General features: G+C 46.9%; 2 protein-coding genes across 12 annotated transcripts in view; one reads left to right on the top strand and one right to left on the bottom strand.

Annotated features, from left to right (window-relative positions):
* The window catches only part of GDI2 (GDP dissociation inhibitor 2), a 31312-nt gene extending 24870 nt beyond the window's left edge, over positions 1–6442 (top strand). The window contains exons 7-11 of the mRNA XM_006734763.3: positions 2337–2436; positions 3658–3829; positions 5069–5213; positions 5403–5457; positions 5546–6442. Coding sequence (XP_006734826.1) covers positions 2337–2436; positions 3658–3829; positions 5069–5213; positions 5403–5457; positions 5546–5692 — 619 coding nt within the window. The 3' untranslated portion in view covers positions 5693–6442. The remainder of the gene's footprint in view (positions 1–2336; positions 2437–3657; positions 3830–5068; positions 5214–5402; positions 5458–5545) is intronic.
* Positions 6443–7350: 908 nt separating this feature from the next.
* TASOR2 (transcription activation suppressor family member 2) overlaps positions 7351–18246 on the bottom strand; it is a 72852-nt gene continuing 61956 nt past the window's right edge. For 10 of the 11 annotated variants that reach the window (XM_081820521.1, XM_081820518.1, XM_081820520.1 and 7 more), the window contains 5 exons: positions 13214–13339; positions 12402–12555; positions 11527–11632; positions 9025–9206; positions 7351–8548 (listed from right to left, as the gene is read on the bottom strand). In XM_081820521.1, the coding sequence (XP_081676647.1) occupies positions 8430–8548; positions 9025–9206; positions 11527–11632; positions 12402–12555; positions 13214–13339 (687 nt within the window). In that variant the 3' untranslated portion in view covers positions 7351–8429. The remainder of the gene's footprint in view (positions 8549–9024; positions 9207–11526; positions 11633–12401; positions 12556–13213; positions 13340–18246) is intronic. The other variant, XM_081820519.1, reaches the window with a different exon arrangement.

Genomic DNA, 18246 nt, shown 5'->3' with positions numbered 1-18246 from the left:
TGGGATTGTTTAGCTCATACAGATTTAGTATAATTATTGATACGGTTGGGATTAGATCTGTTGTCATGTTTTTTGTCCCCCCAACCCCCGCCCCCCCGTTTCTCTTCCCTTTCTGTTCCTCTTTTCTCTTTTCGGATTAATCAAATATTTTTTACGATTCCAGACTAATTCCTCTAGTGGCTTTGTAGCCATGCCTTTCTATTTTTAATTTTTTAGTGCTCTGCAAATTATAGTATGCATCCTTTATCAATTTCTTTGGAGTTAATATTGTGCTAAATACTTTACATATATAAGCAGCACTCTGCAACATTTTCTTTACATTTCTCATTCTCCTTTGTGCTGTTGCCTGTTTTACATCTATGTACTTTAATCAACTCCACAGTGCAGAGTGTTATAATTCTGCACTGAACAATCAGTTCAGTGAACTGAAGAGAACAGAGAAGGAAAAGTAACCATTTTCCCACGGTACCGTGTTTGTTGCTCTTCTTTCTTATAAATCCTTGTTTCTATCTGGTGACATTTCTCTTCAGCTCCCCCGTGGCGTTCTTGTAGTTCTGGGTCTGCTGGTGACGGGTTCTGTCAGCTTCGTTTTTAAAGGACTTTTGTTGGCTTGAGATGTTTTCATGCAGCGCTTTCCAGCTGCTGTCCCCTCCCTTGTGTCTGCTTTGTTTCCGAGGAGAAGTGAGCCGGCATTCAGTCAGTCACAGCCGTCCCCGCGTGCGGAGTGGCTCTTTTTTTTTCCCCCCTCTGGCTGCTTTCAAGATTCTCTTTGGTTTTGGGCAGTCTCACTAGGATTTGCCTCTGTGGTTTTGCTTGGGCTTCACTGAACTGCTTGGATGTGTAAGTTGTTTATGTCAAATTGGGAATTTTAAAATCATTATCCTCTTCAGATGTTTCATCCCATTTTCTCTGTCCTCCCTCTGGGACAATTCTGTGCATGTTGGATGCTGGGTATTATTCTGTAGACACTGAGGCTCTTTTCACTTTTTTTTTTGTCTTTTGGTCTCTCCATGCTTCTATATTGGATAATGCCTATTGATTTGTCTTCAAGTTCACGGACTCCTTTTTCTATTCCCAAAAGGCTCTAATCCCGTTCCGTGAGTTTTAACTTTTTTTTTCTGGTACTGTACTTTCTACATGTAGAACTTCCAGTTTTTTAAATACAGTTTTTTTGAGATGGTTTACTCATTTTGACCCCACTGAATATATTTATAATAATATGTTCTTGAACATCTGTGTTTGAATGAGGATGTCTGTCCTCAGATATCCCTGTGATTTATAACATCGGTAATCGGGGTACCTGTTTGTATCGATTGCTTTTCCCGAATCTTTACTTTGAATCACATTTCTTGTTTCTTTGCAGGCCTAGTAATATCTGACTTTATACAGGACACGTTTTTGGTACATTGTAGAGATGCTGGGTTCTTTCTCTGGGGGGTGATTTTTGTTGGAGTCGGCAGTTAAGTCATTGGCCACTCACCTGGAACTTTTGGAGGTTTGACTTTACCCTTTAGGGAGGGCAGTTTTTGTTTTGGCTGAATCCTTAGTCCTGGTCCGGTGAGGTGAGACGCTCCTGGGGCTTCCGGGGAAAGCTCAAGGTGTGTACCGGGTTGTGTAACGCAGCAGTTTCGGACCCGTTTGTCCCTAAGGCCCTCGGCTCTAACCTCTGCTCAGCTCCTGGCCCCCTTTATCTGTTGCTTTTTGCTGGATTGCTTGGAATCTCTCTCGGGTACGAGCCCTTCCTGGAGCTCGTTAAGGATTTGAAGAGATTTTATAGATTTGGTGGCTCCCCTTTTTGTAGCATACCCCCCCCCCCATTTTCATCTCCTTTGACAGCCCCAAATTCTGTCCTCTGGCTCCTTGAATCAGCAAGACTGCGGGCTTGCTGCTTCTGTTCAAGGGGCTCCTGTTACAAGGACCAGGGAAGTGGTTCCTTCAGGGGGCGAGCCGTAGAAGCCGCACACAGCTCACTCGTTCCTTCCAAGTCTCTTCTCCAGTGTCTATTCTTAGTCACTCTGCAGAGCCTCCGGATTAGGTATTTTTATTATTTATTTATTTTTGTAGTTCAGTTTTATTTATATGCAGGAGGATTAGACTGACATAAGCTGTTCGCCTATCACTCGTCTGTGCCTTTTTTGGACTTGCTATTCAGAACTGTGAATGTGAGACTTCGTTTCATGGTTTTGACTCTTTATCACTGTAGCTTTAATGACTTTTAAACTAACGCCTTCTAGAAGGAAATTGAGCAAATACACATTGCCTGTAACTCAAGATCTAAGAAAGACTTTAGTAGTTGACACAATTATAAATTCTTGTCATCTCAAAAATTTTTTCAGGCTAAGTGCTATTTATGGTGGTACCTACATGCTCAATAAACCCATTGAAGAAATCATTGTGCAGAATGGAAAAGTGATTGGTGTGAAATCTGAAGGAGAGGTAAGTAGCTTTTACAATTTAAAAATAATATGTTCTTGTGAAGAAAATGTTGCCTCATGTAATGTGGTGTGGGCATTGATGCTGGATTTCAGATTATATGGTTTGTTTATGGCAAGTTGGTATTTGTAATGACTAAGGACTAGCTAAAGACGCTGTGCTTCATTTAAAAAAAAAATCTTATTACTTGTTGATTATTGCTTAAGACCCTTGAACACATTATGGATGAAGTCTTAGTGGTGCGTGTTCTGTGTTTACATAGTGTAGTTTACATACTGAATTTTCATTTAAATTTAGCTGTATTTATACCATTTTTAATTTATTGGTTGAATTTGGGTTTGGGAAATACTGAGCATTTTATTATTTAATTTGGGTTTTAGCTGTGGAGCTCGCTAGGTGGAGTTTCAGGTAGTGTTTCTCAAATTCGAGTTGAATATATGTCTATGTTAACCTTGTTAACGTGTTTATTCACAATCAGTAGGTCTGCATTTCCTTGTGAGCTCTCAGGTGAGGCTGATGCTGTGGGTCTGCCAATCGGCTCATTCCTATTTATGAAATAACAACTCTTACAGATAGGTAGAACTGCTCAGTAGCTGAGGATAGAAAAATATTTGGTGTTCCTGACGGCATTCCATGGGTTAGGTCCATATAACCTGCACCTGCTGGTTGGCCATCTGAACGAACTTTTATTACTGTAGATCCTCGTATCTGCCTTGTGCTTCTAGCAGAATGGGTTTTGGGGAATAGGGACAAATGGGGAGGAGTTCATCCGTACCTCAGAGTCCTTTTCAGTGCAGTGTCCTCTCGTGTCCTCTCATTTTTGTTTCCCACGGCTTCTTCCTCTCAGATCACAGAACATTCACTTCTTACCGGGCACAGTCGCGTATGACAGCCCTTAAATACAGTATTTCATTTAATCCTAGCAGCGACCGTTTGACGCTGGGTACGGCCAGGATTTGAAACCTGTCTGCCCGATTCTAAAACATGTAACTTCTAAACACTGTGCACCAGGTTCCCAAATACTTGAATAGGACTTACAATTCATGGGTCTTTTCCAGGAGAATTTGTTGGGATTGTTGGCAAAACTAGTTTTATCTGTAGTTCAATAATAACTTATAGTTAACCTTATGAAGGTAACAGATGATATTAAAGGGACAATGGCATCAGTATTCTGTCGAAAAACTGCGGACAGGATTGTTATGGGACTTAAATGTTTGGGTACAGGTTGCTCGCTGTAAGCAGCTCATCTGTGATCCCAGCTACGTCAAAGACCGGGTAGAAAAAGTAGGCCAGGTGATCAGAGTTATCTGCATCCTCAGCCACCCCATCAAGAACACCAATGATGCCAACTCCTGCCAGATCATCATTCCCCAGAACCAGGTCAATCGGAAGTCAGGTGGGTTTTGAAGATCAGCAGATGTTTGTGGAATTTTGTTAGAATTTGCTTGTGTTTCATCCCAGATTTTTAATTTTGTTTGCTCTGTTATAGTGAAGAAACTTTAGGTTACCCATGGGAAACAAGATGTGATGGATTTAGCTCAGAGAGATCCTAAATCCTCACCTTGAAAGGCACACATTAGTCCCAGAGCCCTGCCTCGCCCTCCCGCTAGTCCCCCACTTTGGACCTCTATTCTCTCGTTCTAGAAAGAGGAATTGAGAGGCTGGACTAGCTGAGTGGTCACCGTGTCTCCTGGATCGAATGTTATAGCCTGCAGGGGTTTCATGCTTACTTGGTGACCCGCTGTGGTTTGGAGCCAGTGACAGTGCTTTTATGTCATTATTTGTCAAGTTCATACTTACATTTGATTTTAGCAGTGTGCTAGAAAACAGCTTTCTATGGTTAGGGTCAGGACTGACTTCTAAAATTATAATTCCCAATCTCTTTGTGTTGAAAAGTTGTTTTCTTCCTCCCCCCCACCCCCACCTTTTCCCACCATCCTTTCAGGTAGAAGCCTAACTTTTATTTATTGAAAATTCAACTTAAAAGGGGTTATCTGCTTTTAAACAGAGCTGTCTGTGTTTATTTTTCCATGTAAGACACCGGAATCACGGAAGATTAGGACTGCAGCAGAGGGGCTGCAAGGGGTCCCAAGCAGATCGCAGGGTTGATGAAAGCCTCAAAAGAGTAAAGGAGCTCAGTAATGACCTTCCCTATCGGAAATGATGCACTTACTGAGTGGCATGTAGACAGGTAGAACCCATGGGATCGTAGGGGTTTCTTACACTAACTGAAGAACAGCTTATGCTGATTGGCAGTTTTGTTACTGTAATAAATAAATGAGAAACTTGGTACTTCATAAATCCTTTCTTAGCTCTTGGAAAGCTTTTCTAAGTGCTGGGCTTGGAGAGCAAGAGGACCCTAGAGCAGTTAGATTTGCCCAGTGTCTGGGTGGCGCTCCCAGAGCTGGGAAAGGACGTGTGCCCGTCCAGCAGCTCCCGGCTACAGAGACCGTAGTCTCCGTAGGCTAGAAGTCACTGGACTCGGGCATGCTTTACGCAGGACCTAGGCTGCCTCCATTTAGAACTGAAGCTTAGAAGACTGGGTCTATTGCCAGTGATTTTAAGTCACACCTCGATGCGATCTGGGTGGAAGGTTCGTGAGCCTGGGCAGTGAGATGACACTCCTTGTTTGCAGATATCTATGTCTGCATGATCTCCTCCGCGCACAACGTGGCCGCACAGGGAAAGTACATCGCCATAGTCAGCACCACTGTGGAGACCAAGGAGCCGGAGAAAGAAATCAGACCAGCTTTGGAGCTTTTGGAACCAATTGAACAGAAGTGAGTGATGTGTTCATGTAGATGAGCTCAAAGGCAAGACGAGGTCTGACTTCGTGGCGGGGTGAGCGCTGGGAGCCGGCCGTGCGGCATCGTGCCCGCCCGTCTCACGCTGTGGGCTTGGAACTGCGGCAAAGCTGTGAGTGTGGCCTTGGGGTCAGCTCACCTGCTGACTTCATTCTTTCCCTCCAGATTTGTTAGCATCAGTGACCTCCTCGTACCAAAAGACCTGGGAACAGAAAGCCAGGTGAGTGCGCCGGTCCCGGGAGGGCATGGGGTGCAGGGGTCGTCGGGAGACGTCCCGCCTCAAATCTGTCTTTGTGATTTCATTCCAGATCTTTATTTCCCGCACATACGATGCTACCACTCACTTTGAGACCACCTGTGACGACATCAAAGACATCTACAAGAGGATGACCGGGTCCGAGTTTGACTTTGAGGAAATGAAGCGCAAGAAGAACGACATCTATGGGGAAGATTAACCGCAGCGCGCGCGCGCGTCTTGTTAGGACAGACTTAACTCTGGCGAATGCCGCGTACTGTGTGCAGTCACTATCGTAAGGCCTGCTTCGCAATCCAAACGGAGATTGCAGAGCACTGTCCCAGTAACTACTCCTCCCCTCTCTCCTATCATGTAGTAACTCGTTTCCGTGGAGCAGCTCTTCACAACAGGCAGGTCACCACATTCTGTTCAATGTAACCGATACTGGCTTTTTTCCCCAGTGAAGGATCAGTTTTAAGAAAATCCTGTGGTCCTGATAACGGAGCACCTGATACAGTATTTGTATCTTTTAATCAGCGTCCCCTCCGCGGCCGGAGCAGCACCATTCACGTGCTGTCTCTCCCCTTGGCGTTGAGATTCCAACCGAATATTCCATGACTTGGGACATTTCGTGTGTCCTGTCAGCTGTTATGACCATGCCCACGGAACACAGCCACACGTTGGGGTTCCGTGGGCCTACAGTTCTAACCCAACTGCAGACCTGAGAGTCATTTTGGAGGAAGCCTGTGTGCGGTGTTCTAACCTGATAAAATTGATGAGCAAGGGGGAAAGAAACCTGTGGTAAAGCAGGTAAACGTAGAAGCTTCTTTTGTATCCCAGGTGTGGCTTCTTGACTGGACCAAGCTGCGATGCAGTATTGATTTGACAGAGCCTGCACTTCAGTGATGTCTGTCTCGAATGGCTCCACATGATTTCTGTACTGCAAAATAAAGCCAGACTCTGGAAACCAGTTCCTTCTCGATTGGTCTGTTTGTGTCCTGGTGTTACGAACTCGTGCGTGTCGTCCTGGCGCCGGCGCAGTGGCTCACTCCCTCCCTCCCGTGCAGCTGACGGACGCCGCGTAGAAGGGTGTGCTCCATCCCAATCTGGACGGATCGTCTGGCTTCGCTGTGAGTAGCCCCCACGTGATGTTCTTGACACCTCTCCTGAGGCACAGAGCGACCCTAGTTGAGAAACCACTGCTCTGTCTACATGGTGAGAGGATCTAAAATCCTAGCAAGTCTTTCCTTCCCCTAATTAATTCTTCGTCAGCTAGTGATGCAGGCAGAGGTGCACGCTGGGCTAGAAATTCATAGAGTATCAGGAGCTTTTCAGAATCTTCACTTAAGGTGCGTATTGAACACCTGTAATACTCAGGTGCCAGGCCAGTGGGGAACGGGGATGGCGAGGGCGGCCTGGAGGAGTGGACAGTGCGCTACTCCATGGCTTGGTGACGTGTAAAAGCAGTTCTAGAAAAGTGGCTGTGGACACAGAGCGAGCCTTGTGGGTCGTGGGAGGGCTCTTTGGGGGGTTCGGGAAAGAAAGATTAGCGAGCAGCTGGAGCTCAGTCACTCGTCAGTCATTTCATTTCCAAGTCAGCGTGCCCCGCGCAGCCACTGTCCTCTCGGGAAGCCCGGGCTTCCAAGCCAGAGACCATGTCACGTCAGGACTGTTTGGGTAGCAAGGAGAGAGGTGCCGGAAGGCTTGTGCAAGCCTGTCTGCCCTGGCTCGGCGCGCCCTGCTTCGGGAGGCCAAGCACGGGGCAGGGTGGTGGGGCCAGTGACGGACGTGGAAGCAAAGTCATTTCCGTCAGATGGCCTAAAAACTGCCATAACATTCCCACAAATTCAAATCTTGCTATAAAGGAATCCCAGAAAGTTGATTTTTCAGTTGTCTTTATTTAAAAAAAATGAAACAAATTAGTTACAAAAACTTGTTCCAAATAGATACTATGTATCTACAAACATTTTTTTGCTTGGTTTTGAGTTTAAAGATTACGGTAGAAATTATTTCTAATACCATAAATAAATGATTTTCTTCCTCAGAGGGTTGATTTTGTAGTGCAGTATTTATAAAAACTAAGTGGAAACTGACAGTTTATAAATCTGTAACAAAGAACTTACTGTAGTGTTGCCAGAGTAACAGCAAACCAACCACATAGGATCCTAGCTTTCACGAGGGTGGTAAAGCCTTTCCGACCGACTGTAACATGCACTACAGAACGCCTTTCAGACAGGAACATGCAAAAACAAAGCTATCCGTTAAAATAGACTTATTTTTGCTACAACTAAGTAAACGTGTTCGTAAAAATCTTTTTAACATTGAGCTTAATACCTTTGAAGGCTCTCTGTATAAAATGAAAATAATTTAAAACAATAATATTGAACACTGCAACCCAAAGCTAGTGGACAGCTCACGTCCCACTGTGAATGAAGGCCAAGATTTTATAGCAAAGTGTAAAGAAATGAAGGAAAACTCTCAAGTTGTAGAACATTGATTTTTCAAATGAGAAAACTGCTGTTTTATCTAAAAAGTTTTCAGAGTAAAAGGAAACTAGGAATTGGTGGTGGTGGCATCACCGTCCAGGCCAGCTGATCACCTGGAGAAACACAAAATTGGTAATTTCATCTTTAAACAGAACCACCAAGAAATGTTTTAGAAACAGGCTGTCGAACGGGGACTTCTATGCATCTTTGGTCCTGGGAACAAGAGGAACTGCAGGTGACACCTGGTGTCATTCAGATGAAATGGGTTACTCTGAAGTAGGTGGATCCTTCAGAAATTCCCACTTAGGCCAAACCAACAGCAATTCCACCCCTAGTACAGATTTAAAGTTTACAGCATGATGTAGAAGGTAAAGAACAGAGTTTGCCAACAACTGGTTTCCTCCCGGACACAAATACAAATGTCAGTATCTGTCCCGTCCCGTTCACACAGGAGAGTTCTGGAAAGTGTTCTTACCAATAGCTACTCTTAAACGGAGCTGCTATTTTTGGTATATTTTCAATGAAGTTATTTACATCTGTAACAAGGATGCCACTATTTTCAAAGACTTCTCTGGAGACAGTGGGCTTTTCTGTAAAAAGAAGAAAAAAATAGCTTTTTGGTGAAAAATTCATTGATGTATACTTTTAAAGAATCAGAACCCCTTTTATTAAAAAAAAAACACCACCACAACAAACTTTAATGGAACTGCTTAATCCAAGGACGGGAGGAGAGGTTCCAGGGAGGAAAGGTGTGGAGCTTTGGGAGCAGCCCCCAGGAGTGGGGCTGGGGATGCTGAATACCAGTGACAACTAGTCCTTGCTTACAGAGTTTTAAAAAGCTGGGTTAACATTCACCTGAAACACTTAAGTACGCGTAGGCGGTGATTAACAGCAGTGCATCAGGGGATGGCTTGCTAGACCGAACCCACGAGACCCCGTGCCCTGGGCCTTCCGTGTGTTTGAGACACGGCAGGCAAACACCGGGTGGACATGCGCACAGATCTCCGGCATCCGATGTCTGCACCTGGACGTTTCTAGAGTAACCAGAATGAAGGCTGTGGGTTACCTGTTAGGAAGACCGCAAACCTGGCGTGGATGTGCTGAATTTGCAGGTTTAGCAGACATTTTAAATGTTCTGCTTTTGATGGTGCTCGAGAGTCACACTGGTGATAAGGAAGCAGGTCGATGAGATCTGCACTCTGATAGGATTTCAGTATTAAGTTCTTCTTATGTGCAACTGAATCCACTCTGGAATAGAGACGGAAATGTAAACCAAATTTAGATTCAGTATAAATTTGCAGGTTTACTTTTCACTGTATCTTAATTTTTAGCTGTTTTATTCCTACACTTCTTGCCTTCACAATACTTAACAGTTGGACCTCTTGTTAAAACATTCAGAACTCCTGAGATGCCTTTTCCCTTCTCTGTTCTTTCCCATGACACACTTGGCCTTCTAGACGTCACTGTCCTCCCATCCCATTCCCTCAAAACATCACACGCTTGCTGACTCCCTCTGTCAATACAGGTTTTTACAGAGTCCAGGCCTCGTTCCAAGCAAGAGGGACATCGACAAGTTCATGTAACAACGCTGCTTGGCCAGGCTTTGGTCATTTCTAGTGGGCCTCTAGCTACGTGCTTTATCCTACAGCAAGGCTTCCAAACCCCGTTCTATAGTCCCCAGGCTTTTTAGTCACATCAACAGCTTCATTAAGGAAATTCCCGCTGCTACGTAATTGTCATTTCTCACCTCCCTTAAAATCTTAAGATTTCTTTTGAGAGAGACAGAGTGCACACGTGCACCAGCACGAAGGGCAGCGGGAGGGAGAAACTGTGCTCAGCAGATCCTGTGCTCAGTGCGGACCCCAACGTGGGGCTCAATCTCATGACCCTGAGATCACAACCAGAGCTGAGTTCGAGTCTGACGTTTAACCGACTGAGCCACCCGGGTGCCCCCTGACCTCCCTTAGACTCTTGTAACTGCCTATCTTTTTTCTTCCAACTTTAGTGGAAGATGTTTAACCTGTCAGCGTCTCTCCACCCGCTCTCCCATCCTATCAGCCTCTCTCCCACCTGCTGGAGGAAAGCAAACTCCTCCAGGCCCCCGCGTCTCCAGGGGCAAGCACTGTCCGGGCCATGGGGTGCATTTCCTTCCAGGCTTTCCCCTTTGTACACAGATTTATGTGACTGGCATCACACTGCATGCTTTTATACGTATATTCCTTATTTTGCATATGTTTTAAAAAATTACATATGTATGGAATCCATATGATGTCATATTTGCCTAAAGATGGCTCTGAGGCTGGTTTTGTAGTTACTGATAAACACCCACTGCTATAAACCTCTTTGTAGAAACAGCAGTTTTTGAAAGCTAGGGGTTTTTTTTTAGTTTCAGATAAATGTCTCCAGAGGCCACAGGGTATGAATGTTCGGACGAGTTCCCCCTACGCCTGCTCTCAAACAGGAGACTGGTACCATCTGAAGGGCCTATTACAGGGCCAGCAGTGGTGTACCTATTTGTTTACCCCAAATCCTCTGAATGCAAAATTAATGGATACTTGCCAGTTTTATAGGTGTGCTGTGGTACCTCGGAGCTTTAATTACTCTGAACCTGAACCTTTAAAGTGCTGGCTAGTCACCTCCTCAGGAACTCCCAGTTGGCTTCTGCCATCCTCTGCATCCTCCCACCCGCCCCAGGGAAATCCCTCCTGGACTTGACAGCATCAGCTCCGGGGTCCACTCAGACCTCTTGGCTCACTTTTCCTCCTGCACTAGTTCTAGGTACAGCCTCTCCTGGACCTGTGCTCTTGGCCACCTCCCTTTCAAGATCGCATGCTCAGGCCTACGCTTGTCCTTGGAGACAGCAGTGCGGTGAGACAGGAGAGAGCAGTCATGTTAGAGGTGAACATTCTGGGCTTGAAGCCCAGCGTCACAACTCCTTGTCTGACCTGGATCAGGTCTGTCGTCCCCATGCTTCAACTTCCACATCATAAAAGTGGGTCTTTACTGTCTCCTCTGCAGGAGGCGGCGGGGGCGGGGAGGCTTCTTGAGTCTCCTCGCGGCTCCACACCGTGTCCACTGCCGTCCCGGCCTCACCGCAGCCGGGGGCACCCACACACCCCGGGGCCCTTCAGCCAGGGAATCAATTAAAAAAAATACTTTGGAAAACCCCAACTGTACGTTGCCTATTTACAGTCCGCTTGCCTATTTATAGTCTGCTGTTGAGGGGTAAAGCATTCTGGTCTCAATGTTTCCATCCTTGTAACTGTGACAACTTGATACCCGAACAAACACGTGAATACGGGTGCGGATATGGGTGCGGATATTGGTGCCGCAAGCCCAAGCCTGCAGTTCATGGCGGTAGAGCCTGAACTTCACTAAACGGACATTTCGGGACTCCCGCAACTCACTTCCATCAGCCTCGAGTGCTACTCAGAATCTGGGCCTCAAACTAGCAGTGGCGGTTCCAGCCCACCTGCCTTCCCTGCCAGCCCTGCGCCGGCAACCGCCAGAACCTCAGAACCCAGCCGTGCACCTGCAGCCGCGCCCCCCCCGTGCCCCGAGGCCTCACCTGACGTTTTCTCTTAGCCTTTTGTTTTCCCTGTAGTGAAGCAGCCATTTCCACCTCCCGTTTCCGTTCAGCTTCTGCAGGGCCCTGACCATGTCCTTCAGCTGAGCTACAGACAGAAAAGAAGGTCTAATCGAAGGCCGGGAACTGTGACTTGTGGGGAGGCAGACGCCGGCGCGCCCTCTCCCCCGCCCGCTGCCCCCCCCCAGGCCTGCTGCCCATTACCCTCGCCCCCCCCCGACACCTGTCACATGCACTCGACAAGAGGGAAGTCCAGTGGCGACAAAACACTGGTCTAGCTTGCAACTCCTCTCAACTCCGGTCTACACACAGAACTCATGCTTGTGGGGGTTTCCCCCCTTTTCTGAGCCAGGAGTGGCGTCTACAGTGAGCTCTAATGTGACATCAGCGGGGGCAGTTTCTGCTCCTTAGCTCCCGCCCAGCGCTGTTCTAACATCCTTCTCCGTCTAATCACTGCCCAGAGAGAAGGGAATTAGGAGTGTTCCGCACATAATTAAGAAGACTTTTAAGAGCTATGTTTCTGATTTCCAGAACATCATCGAGATGGCAGGGGCGATGACAAGAGACACAGAGAAGAGAGGGCTGCTGGGCAAGTGTGGGAGACAAGGAACGGAGAAGCGGGGTGGGTGCTGAAGATAACCAGGTGACACCCGGGAGGCCCAGGGCACATGCCCTGGGAACGAGAACGACAGCAATCCACAGGCAAATTGCAAAAACAAAGGCCTCAAAAGGTGGTGGTTGATATTACTTTGACTTAATTTCTTTTCGATGTAGTAGTATTTGGGTCACTGGGTAAAGAGAAATGGATTTGACTAGATTTTAAAGACAGAAACAAGGAAGGAAAAGAGAAGACTGACCTAACGTTACGGTTTCTAGGATCTTGTCATCCGAGACCACAAAGCCTCCCGTCTGAAATAGCTCTTGGTAGGTGTACTCCAACACATCTTCGGGGCCGTCCACTCCAGCGAAGAGGACGCTGGGGAAGTGCTTCAGCTTCAGCAAAGAGGGAATCTAGTGAACACAAAAGGATCCCCGGGGAAGAGAGGTTGGTGGGGTCACTTTTATCCAAGGGTTTCAAGATTCAGGGAAGCAGAAAATACACTTAACCTTGGTGACTGGGAATTCTGCAACACCTATCAAAAGCCCCCCAGCGTTTCTCATAAGGAACACAGACTCCGTTCATCACACACGCCGCAAACTCCTCAGCACTCCGTTACAAAGTGGTCTCTGAAACTGCACAGGCTGGAGACCGTGGGCGAGGGGAGAGCACCACTCAGCTGTGGGGGCCCGTAATGTGGTGAAGCAGGCGACAGGCTCACACGGCCGTTCACCTCCGCCCCCGCCCCCCGCCCGTCGGCAGCCCTGCAGCCGGCCTGGGCCGTGGGGCAGGCAACTCCTTTTATTCAACAGAAATAGCGAAACAAAGACTCAAGGAAACTTTCACAAGTCCTTTTAAAGCAAGATTTACTACTGTCAGGCATTAAAAGATGCAGGTTTCGATCTCGGCTGAGGGAATGTCCCCATAGGCCCTCTCCTCCCCCCCCCCACCCCGTTCGTGGCTCATGCCCCACAAATGCCTCGCTAAGTGCGCTGCCTGCGGGACACCCCCTGGGGACACCCCCGAAAATGCCCGGGACACTTTTGATAAGGAACAGAGGGGTAGACGTACTTGATGCAGGTGCGATGCTATATCTTCATTTCTGATGATGACTAGCAGCGTGTCATTCTCTCTGTGAAAGGCTTGACAGAAATGCTGCAGGTCAATTTCCGTATGGCCTCCTTTCCTCAGGACGCTCTGGAAGATTTTGAAATAACCATTACTACAGAAAGGGCGTCTGCCCAGAACGACTCCCAATCCACTAAGCACAGCAAGAAGCGCATCCCAGTCCCTGAACTACAGGACCAGGCACCATCAGCGGTAGGCGGTCCTACTTCTGAATGAGCTTTCGCAGCTCAAACTGATGGCTCCGGGGCGTCACGAACAACGGGACTTAAGGTTTGTTTCGAAGGCAAAGCACTTTATAACCAATGCTTTATGTCCATACAGTGGCCGACAGCAGACTAAAGCACAGACACAGGACTCTCACCCGATCTGAGGCAGTTACCTTGGGGATGCAGACACTCCCTCTAAAAATGCCACCTCCAGTCCAAATGTATCTAGAACTTTTGGAGATGATACCTGCGCGTCCCGTGGAGTGTCACGAGAGCTGCGGAGCGAGCCCCAGGCGCGGCAGGGAGAGGCAGCCGGCCGGCCCTGCGCTGCCCACAGGACAGGCCCACCCGTCACAGGCCCGACCGGCCGCCGCAGTGCGTCACGAGAAGACATTCCTTCGCTCCGCCCCGCTTCGTGATGCGGACCCTGCTTCTGTCTGAAGGGTTCTGGAGGTTTCCAGCGCACACCTTGATGTTCCTCCTTGCACCAGCAACACCATGTCTGACCAGTACTTGCTATTTCCTTTGTAAAAGTACAGTGCCCACCTCCCCTGGATCTCAAAACAACTCAAATCTTATTTCAATTCTTCGTTCAAAATGCACGGCAACGTATCTTCAAAGAAACACCCCAGAGAAGAACTCTTTTAACGAGCCCACTAAAACATGTAAATATAAATCTTTAGCTCTGACTTAATTTACTAATAAACCACTTGAATGAACACATTTTCTGAGACGTTCAACACTGTCGCCACATGCCGTGGAGTCCAGGCTTTTCTGTTGCACACTCTGAATTTCCGCAGGGATGAAGGACCTCCCAGAGCTTCCTCACCTTACAGAGAAATGGGGCCTGACGTCCCATCTCTCCCGAATGCCTCAGGACTCTCCAGGACAGAAAGCTTGTCCGGGGTAGCTTTCTGAGGTTTTGAAAACATTTTGCTCTAGATCATCTTGATGGTACTTTATTCTGAAGCTGATTTTATACCGTGTTCACCTTCTCACTTGAAGATTAGTTTTATCTTTGCAAAAAATTTGTTATTTTCTGTCGTAAACAGTGGCCACATGATAAATAAGGATCATGAGACACCAGGTGTGCTCCTGGATGCCGCGCGGTATCTCCGGGTTCTCCAGCTGCGAGGGACTGAGCGCTGCTCCTTCGCTCTCCCTCCTGCACACAAGCCCGCATCCCCCGCGCTCCGCCAAGGCTGTGATTGGCGCAGTTGCTTCTGAGAAGATGGAAGCAAAGAGCAAGAGGGTATTTTGCTCACTGTGGCTTTGATGCTACTGCATCGACCCCGGACTTATTTCAGTACCGGTCAAGGTAAAGTATATATGTAATCAGCCAAACAAAATTAACTTCCAAGGTTAAAAAAAAATAAATAAATAAAATTCATTTTTAGGTCACTTTTGGAGGCCAAGCACCTAAAAAAATGCTTCATTTTTTCCGACTCCACTGCTTACCAAAGCGGCATGGAAACTGGACCAAAGATGACAGTGGCACGGCTTGGGGGACAGACCTGGCAACCGTTTATGAAAACCTTGGAAAACCAAAGGATCCTTGATGGGGAATAAAAATCCGTTACTTTAAATAATCTAAAATCCTATGTAAAGGGTACAAAATAGGAGCCATCAGCGATCTCAGAGAAGAATATATGTTTGACTCCAGCCTCACACGCCAGCCTGTTGGCCATCACGTTTCCAGTCCATTCCCCACCCTGTAGCCCAAGAGTTTGCTCTCAAACACAAACACGATGTTATTTATCTTTTAGAAGTAGTGTTCAGGGCCTCCCTGCTACCTGAGGCTAGGCCTCAGGCCTCGGGGGGTCCTGTCCCTTGTCCACACCTCCAGACGCGCTCCCCGTGCCCCCCGCCGTGTGCTCCCGGCCGCCTGCCCACCCTGAGGCCTCACACTCGCAGACCTGGCTTCTGCCACCACGCTCTGCCACGACGACGGCCACAAACCCCTTCCCATGTTTCCTGTTAGTAATTCAACATTCGTGGCTTTGCCAAGTGACATTTATCACGTGACAGATACTCTGGACTTCTCGGAAGTGTTGACATATGCGAACTCTGAAACAAATCTAGGCGAACGCTGAGAACCGACACACGTATTAGTCTAGCCGTGCACACCTTGCACAAGAGGCCAGCATCGCTTCCTTAAGAAAAAGATCCTGACCTTCCTGACGAGGCCCGCTGCCCTCAAAACGAGGTCTGAACACCTGTGCCGCTACGTGGCCTGTTGACCTGATGTTGATTTGTGTGCTTTTATCAGTGTTTTGCTTGTCCCGTTAGTTGGAAGGATCGTGACGGAAAGGCAACATTTCCCCTCCCCTTACACGCTGGGACTCTCCAACGTATAGTAAGGACTGCCTCCTTTGAACCGGCTCCTGCTGCGAGTGTAGAGGGTTGAGGGAGGCGGTGTGTTTGGGGACCAGCTCTGGGTCAGTGCCCCAGGCCGTGAAGAGGGGGCTGGGCGAGGGCTGAGCTGTAGGCCAGGAGTGGGAATTCCTCAGGCTGGCGGAGGCATCTGGGATGATGGGAGCCGGCTTTCTGACACACGGGGTGGGGGGGAGCGCTGCTCCTCTGGCAAAGGACAAGCCTCCTGGTGCTGGACTGGACCTGGGGATGCGTGTGCACCCACTCCAGTTTTATAGACATATCCACAGACTTCCTGGCTCCGCTGGGAGGGCCGAGAGGCAGTGACACCCAGTGGCATGGAGTTCACCCAATGCCCAGATACTGACTCCAAATGCTATTCTTCCCTTAAAAGAATCAGTGCTCCTTAGAGAAATGGCAGACTTCAAGGCTGGGTCAAGGAATATAGGCGATAAATCTGGAACATGGAGTTGTACCACAAAGGAAGAAAGCATAAGAATCCAAACAATTATGGGGTCTTGTCAGAAGGACTCCCACTGGCTGGGTCTGGAACAATCTGAGCATTACCATAAGTAATGAAGGACCAAGACAAATATTGCTGAAATGTCCATATGACCCAAAGCAATCTACACATTTCATTCAATCCCTATCAAAATACCAACAGCATTTTTCATAGAACTACAACAAAGAATCTATGGAGCCACAAGAGACCCTGAACAGCCAAAGCAATCTTGAAAAGGAAAAACAAAACCGGAGGCATCACATTTCCAGATTTCAAGTTATATTACAAAACAGGAATGACTAAAACAACATAGTACTGGCACAAAAACAGACACAAAGAACAAAGAATAGAACAGAAAACCCAGAAATAAACCCACAACTATATAATCAATCTTCGGCAAAACAGAAAAGAATATCTAATGGGAAAAAGACTCTTCAGCAAATGGTTTGGGAAAACTGGACATCCATATGCAGAAGAACGAAACTGGACCACTTTCTTACACCACACACAAAAATTCAAAGTGCATGAAAGACCTAAATGTGAGACCTTTTGAAACCATAAAAATCCTAGCACAAAGCACAGGCAGTAACCTCTTTCACATCAGCCTTAACAACTTCTTACTAGACATGTCTCCTGAGGCAAGGGGAACAAAAGCAAACATGAACTATTGGGACAACATCAAAATTAAAAGCTTCTGCACAATGAAGGAAACAATCAACAAAACTAAAAGGCAACCTACTGAATGGGAGAAGATATTTGCAAATGACATCTCTGATAAAGGGTTAGTATCCAAAATATATAAAGAACTCATCAAACTCAATACCCCAAAAAACAAATAACCCAATTACAAAATAGGCAGAAGGTATGAACAGCCATTTCTCCAAAGACATACACATGGCCAACAGATACATGAAAAGATGCTCAACATCACTGATCATCAGGGAAATGCAAATCAAAACTACAATGAGATATCACCTTGCACCTGTCAGAATGGCTAAACTCAACAACACAAGAGGAGCACCTGGACGGCTCAGTTGGAGGATTGCGCAATTCTTGATCTTGGGGTTGTGAGTTTGAACCCCACATAGGGTGTTGGAGATTAATTAAATAACAACAACAACAACAAAAAACTTAAAAAAAAAACCCACAAGAAACAAGTGCTGGCGAGGATGTGGAGAAAAAGGAACCCTGTGCACTGTTGGTGGGAATGCAAGCTGGTGCAGCCACTTTGCAAACAGTATGGTGGTTCCTTAGAAAGTTAAAAATAGAACTACCCTACGATCCAGCAATCCCACTACTGGGTATCTACTCAAAAGAATACAGAAACACTAATTCAAAGGGGTACATGCACCCCTATGTTTATTGCAGCATTATCTATAATAGCCAAATTATGGAAGCAGCCCAAGCATCAACTGACTCATGAATGGATAAAGAAGATGTATGTGTACACATGTATGTACGTACGTGTGCACGCACGCGCACACACACACACACCCCGGAATATTACTCAGCCATAAAAAAGAATGAAATCTTGCCATTTTCAATGACGTGGATGGAGCCATGCTGAGTGAAATGTCAGAGAAGGACAAAGACCACAGGATCTCACTCATATGTGGAGTTTAAGAAACAAAACAAAGGAAAAAAGAGAGAGAGAGAAACCAGGAAACAGACTGAACTACAGAGAACACACTGCTGGTCACTGGACGGAAAGGGGAGGGAGATGGGAGTTAAGGAGTACACTTAGAATGAACAAAAAATGGAGGGCGGAGCAAGATGGCGGAGGAGTAGGAGACCTGGATTTCGTCTCCTCTCAGGAATTCAGCTGGATAGGGATCAAACCATTCTGAACACCTACAAACTCAACAGGAGATCGAAGAAAGGAATAGCAACAACTC

This window comes from Leptonychotes weddellii, chromosome 5 (assembly GCF_054177405.1).
Source record: "Leptonychotes weddellii isolate Sample4059 chromosome 5, ASM5417740v2, whole genome shotgun sequence".
In the NCBI taxonomy this organism is placed as follows: domain Eukaryota; kingdom Metazoa; phylum Chordata; class Mammalia; order Carnivora; family Phocidae; genus Leptonychotes; species Leptonychotes weddellii.
This window is presented reverse-complemented; position numbering and strand designations above follow the sequence as displayed.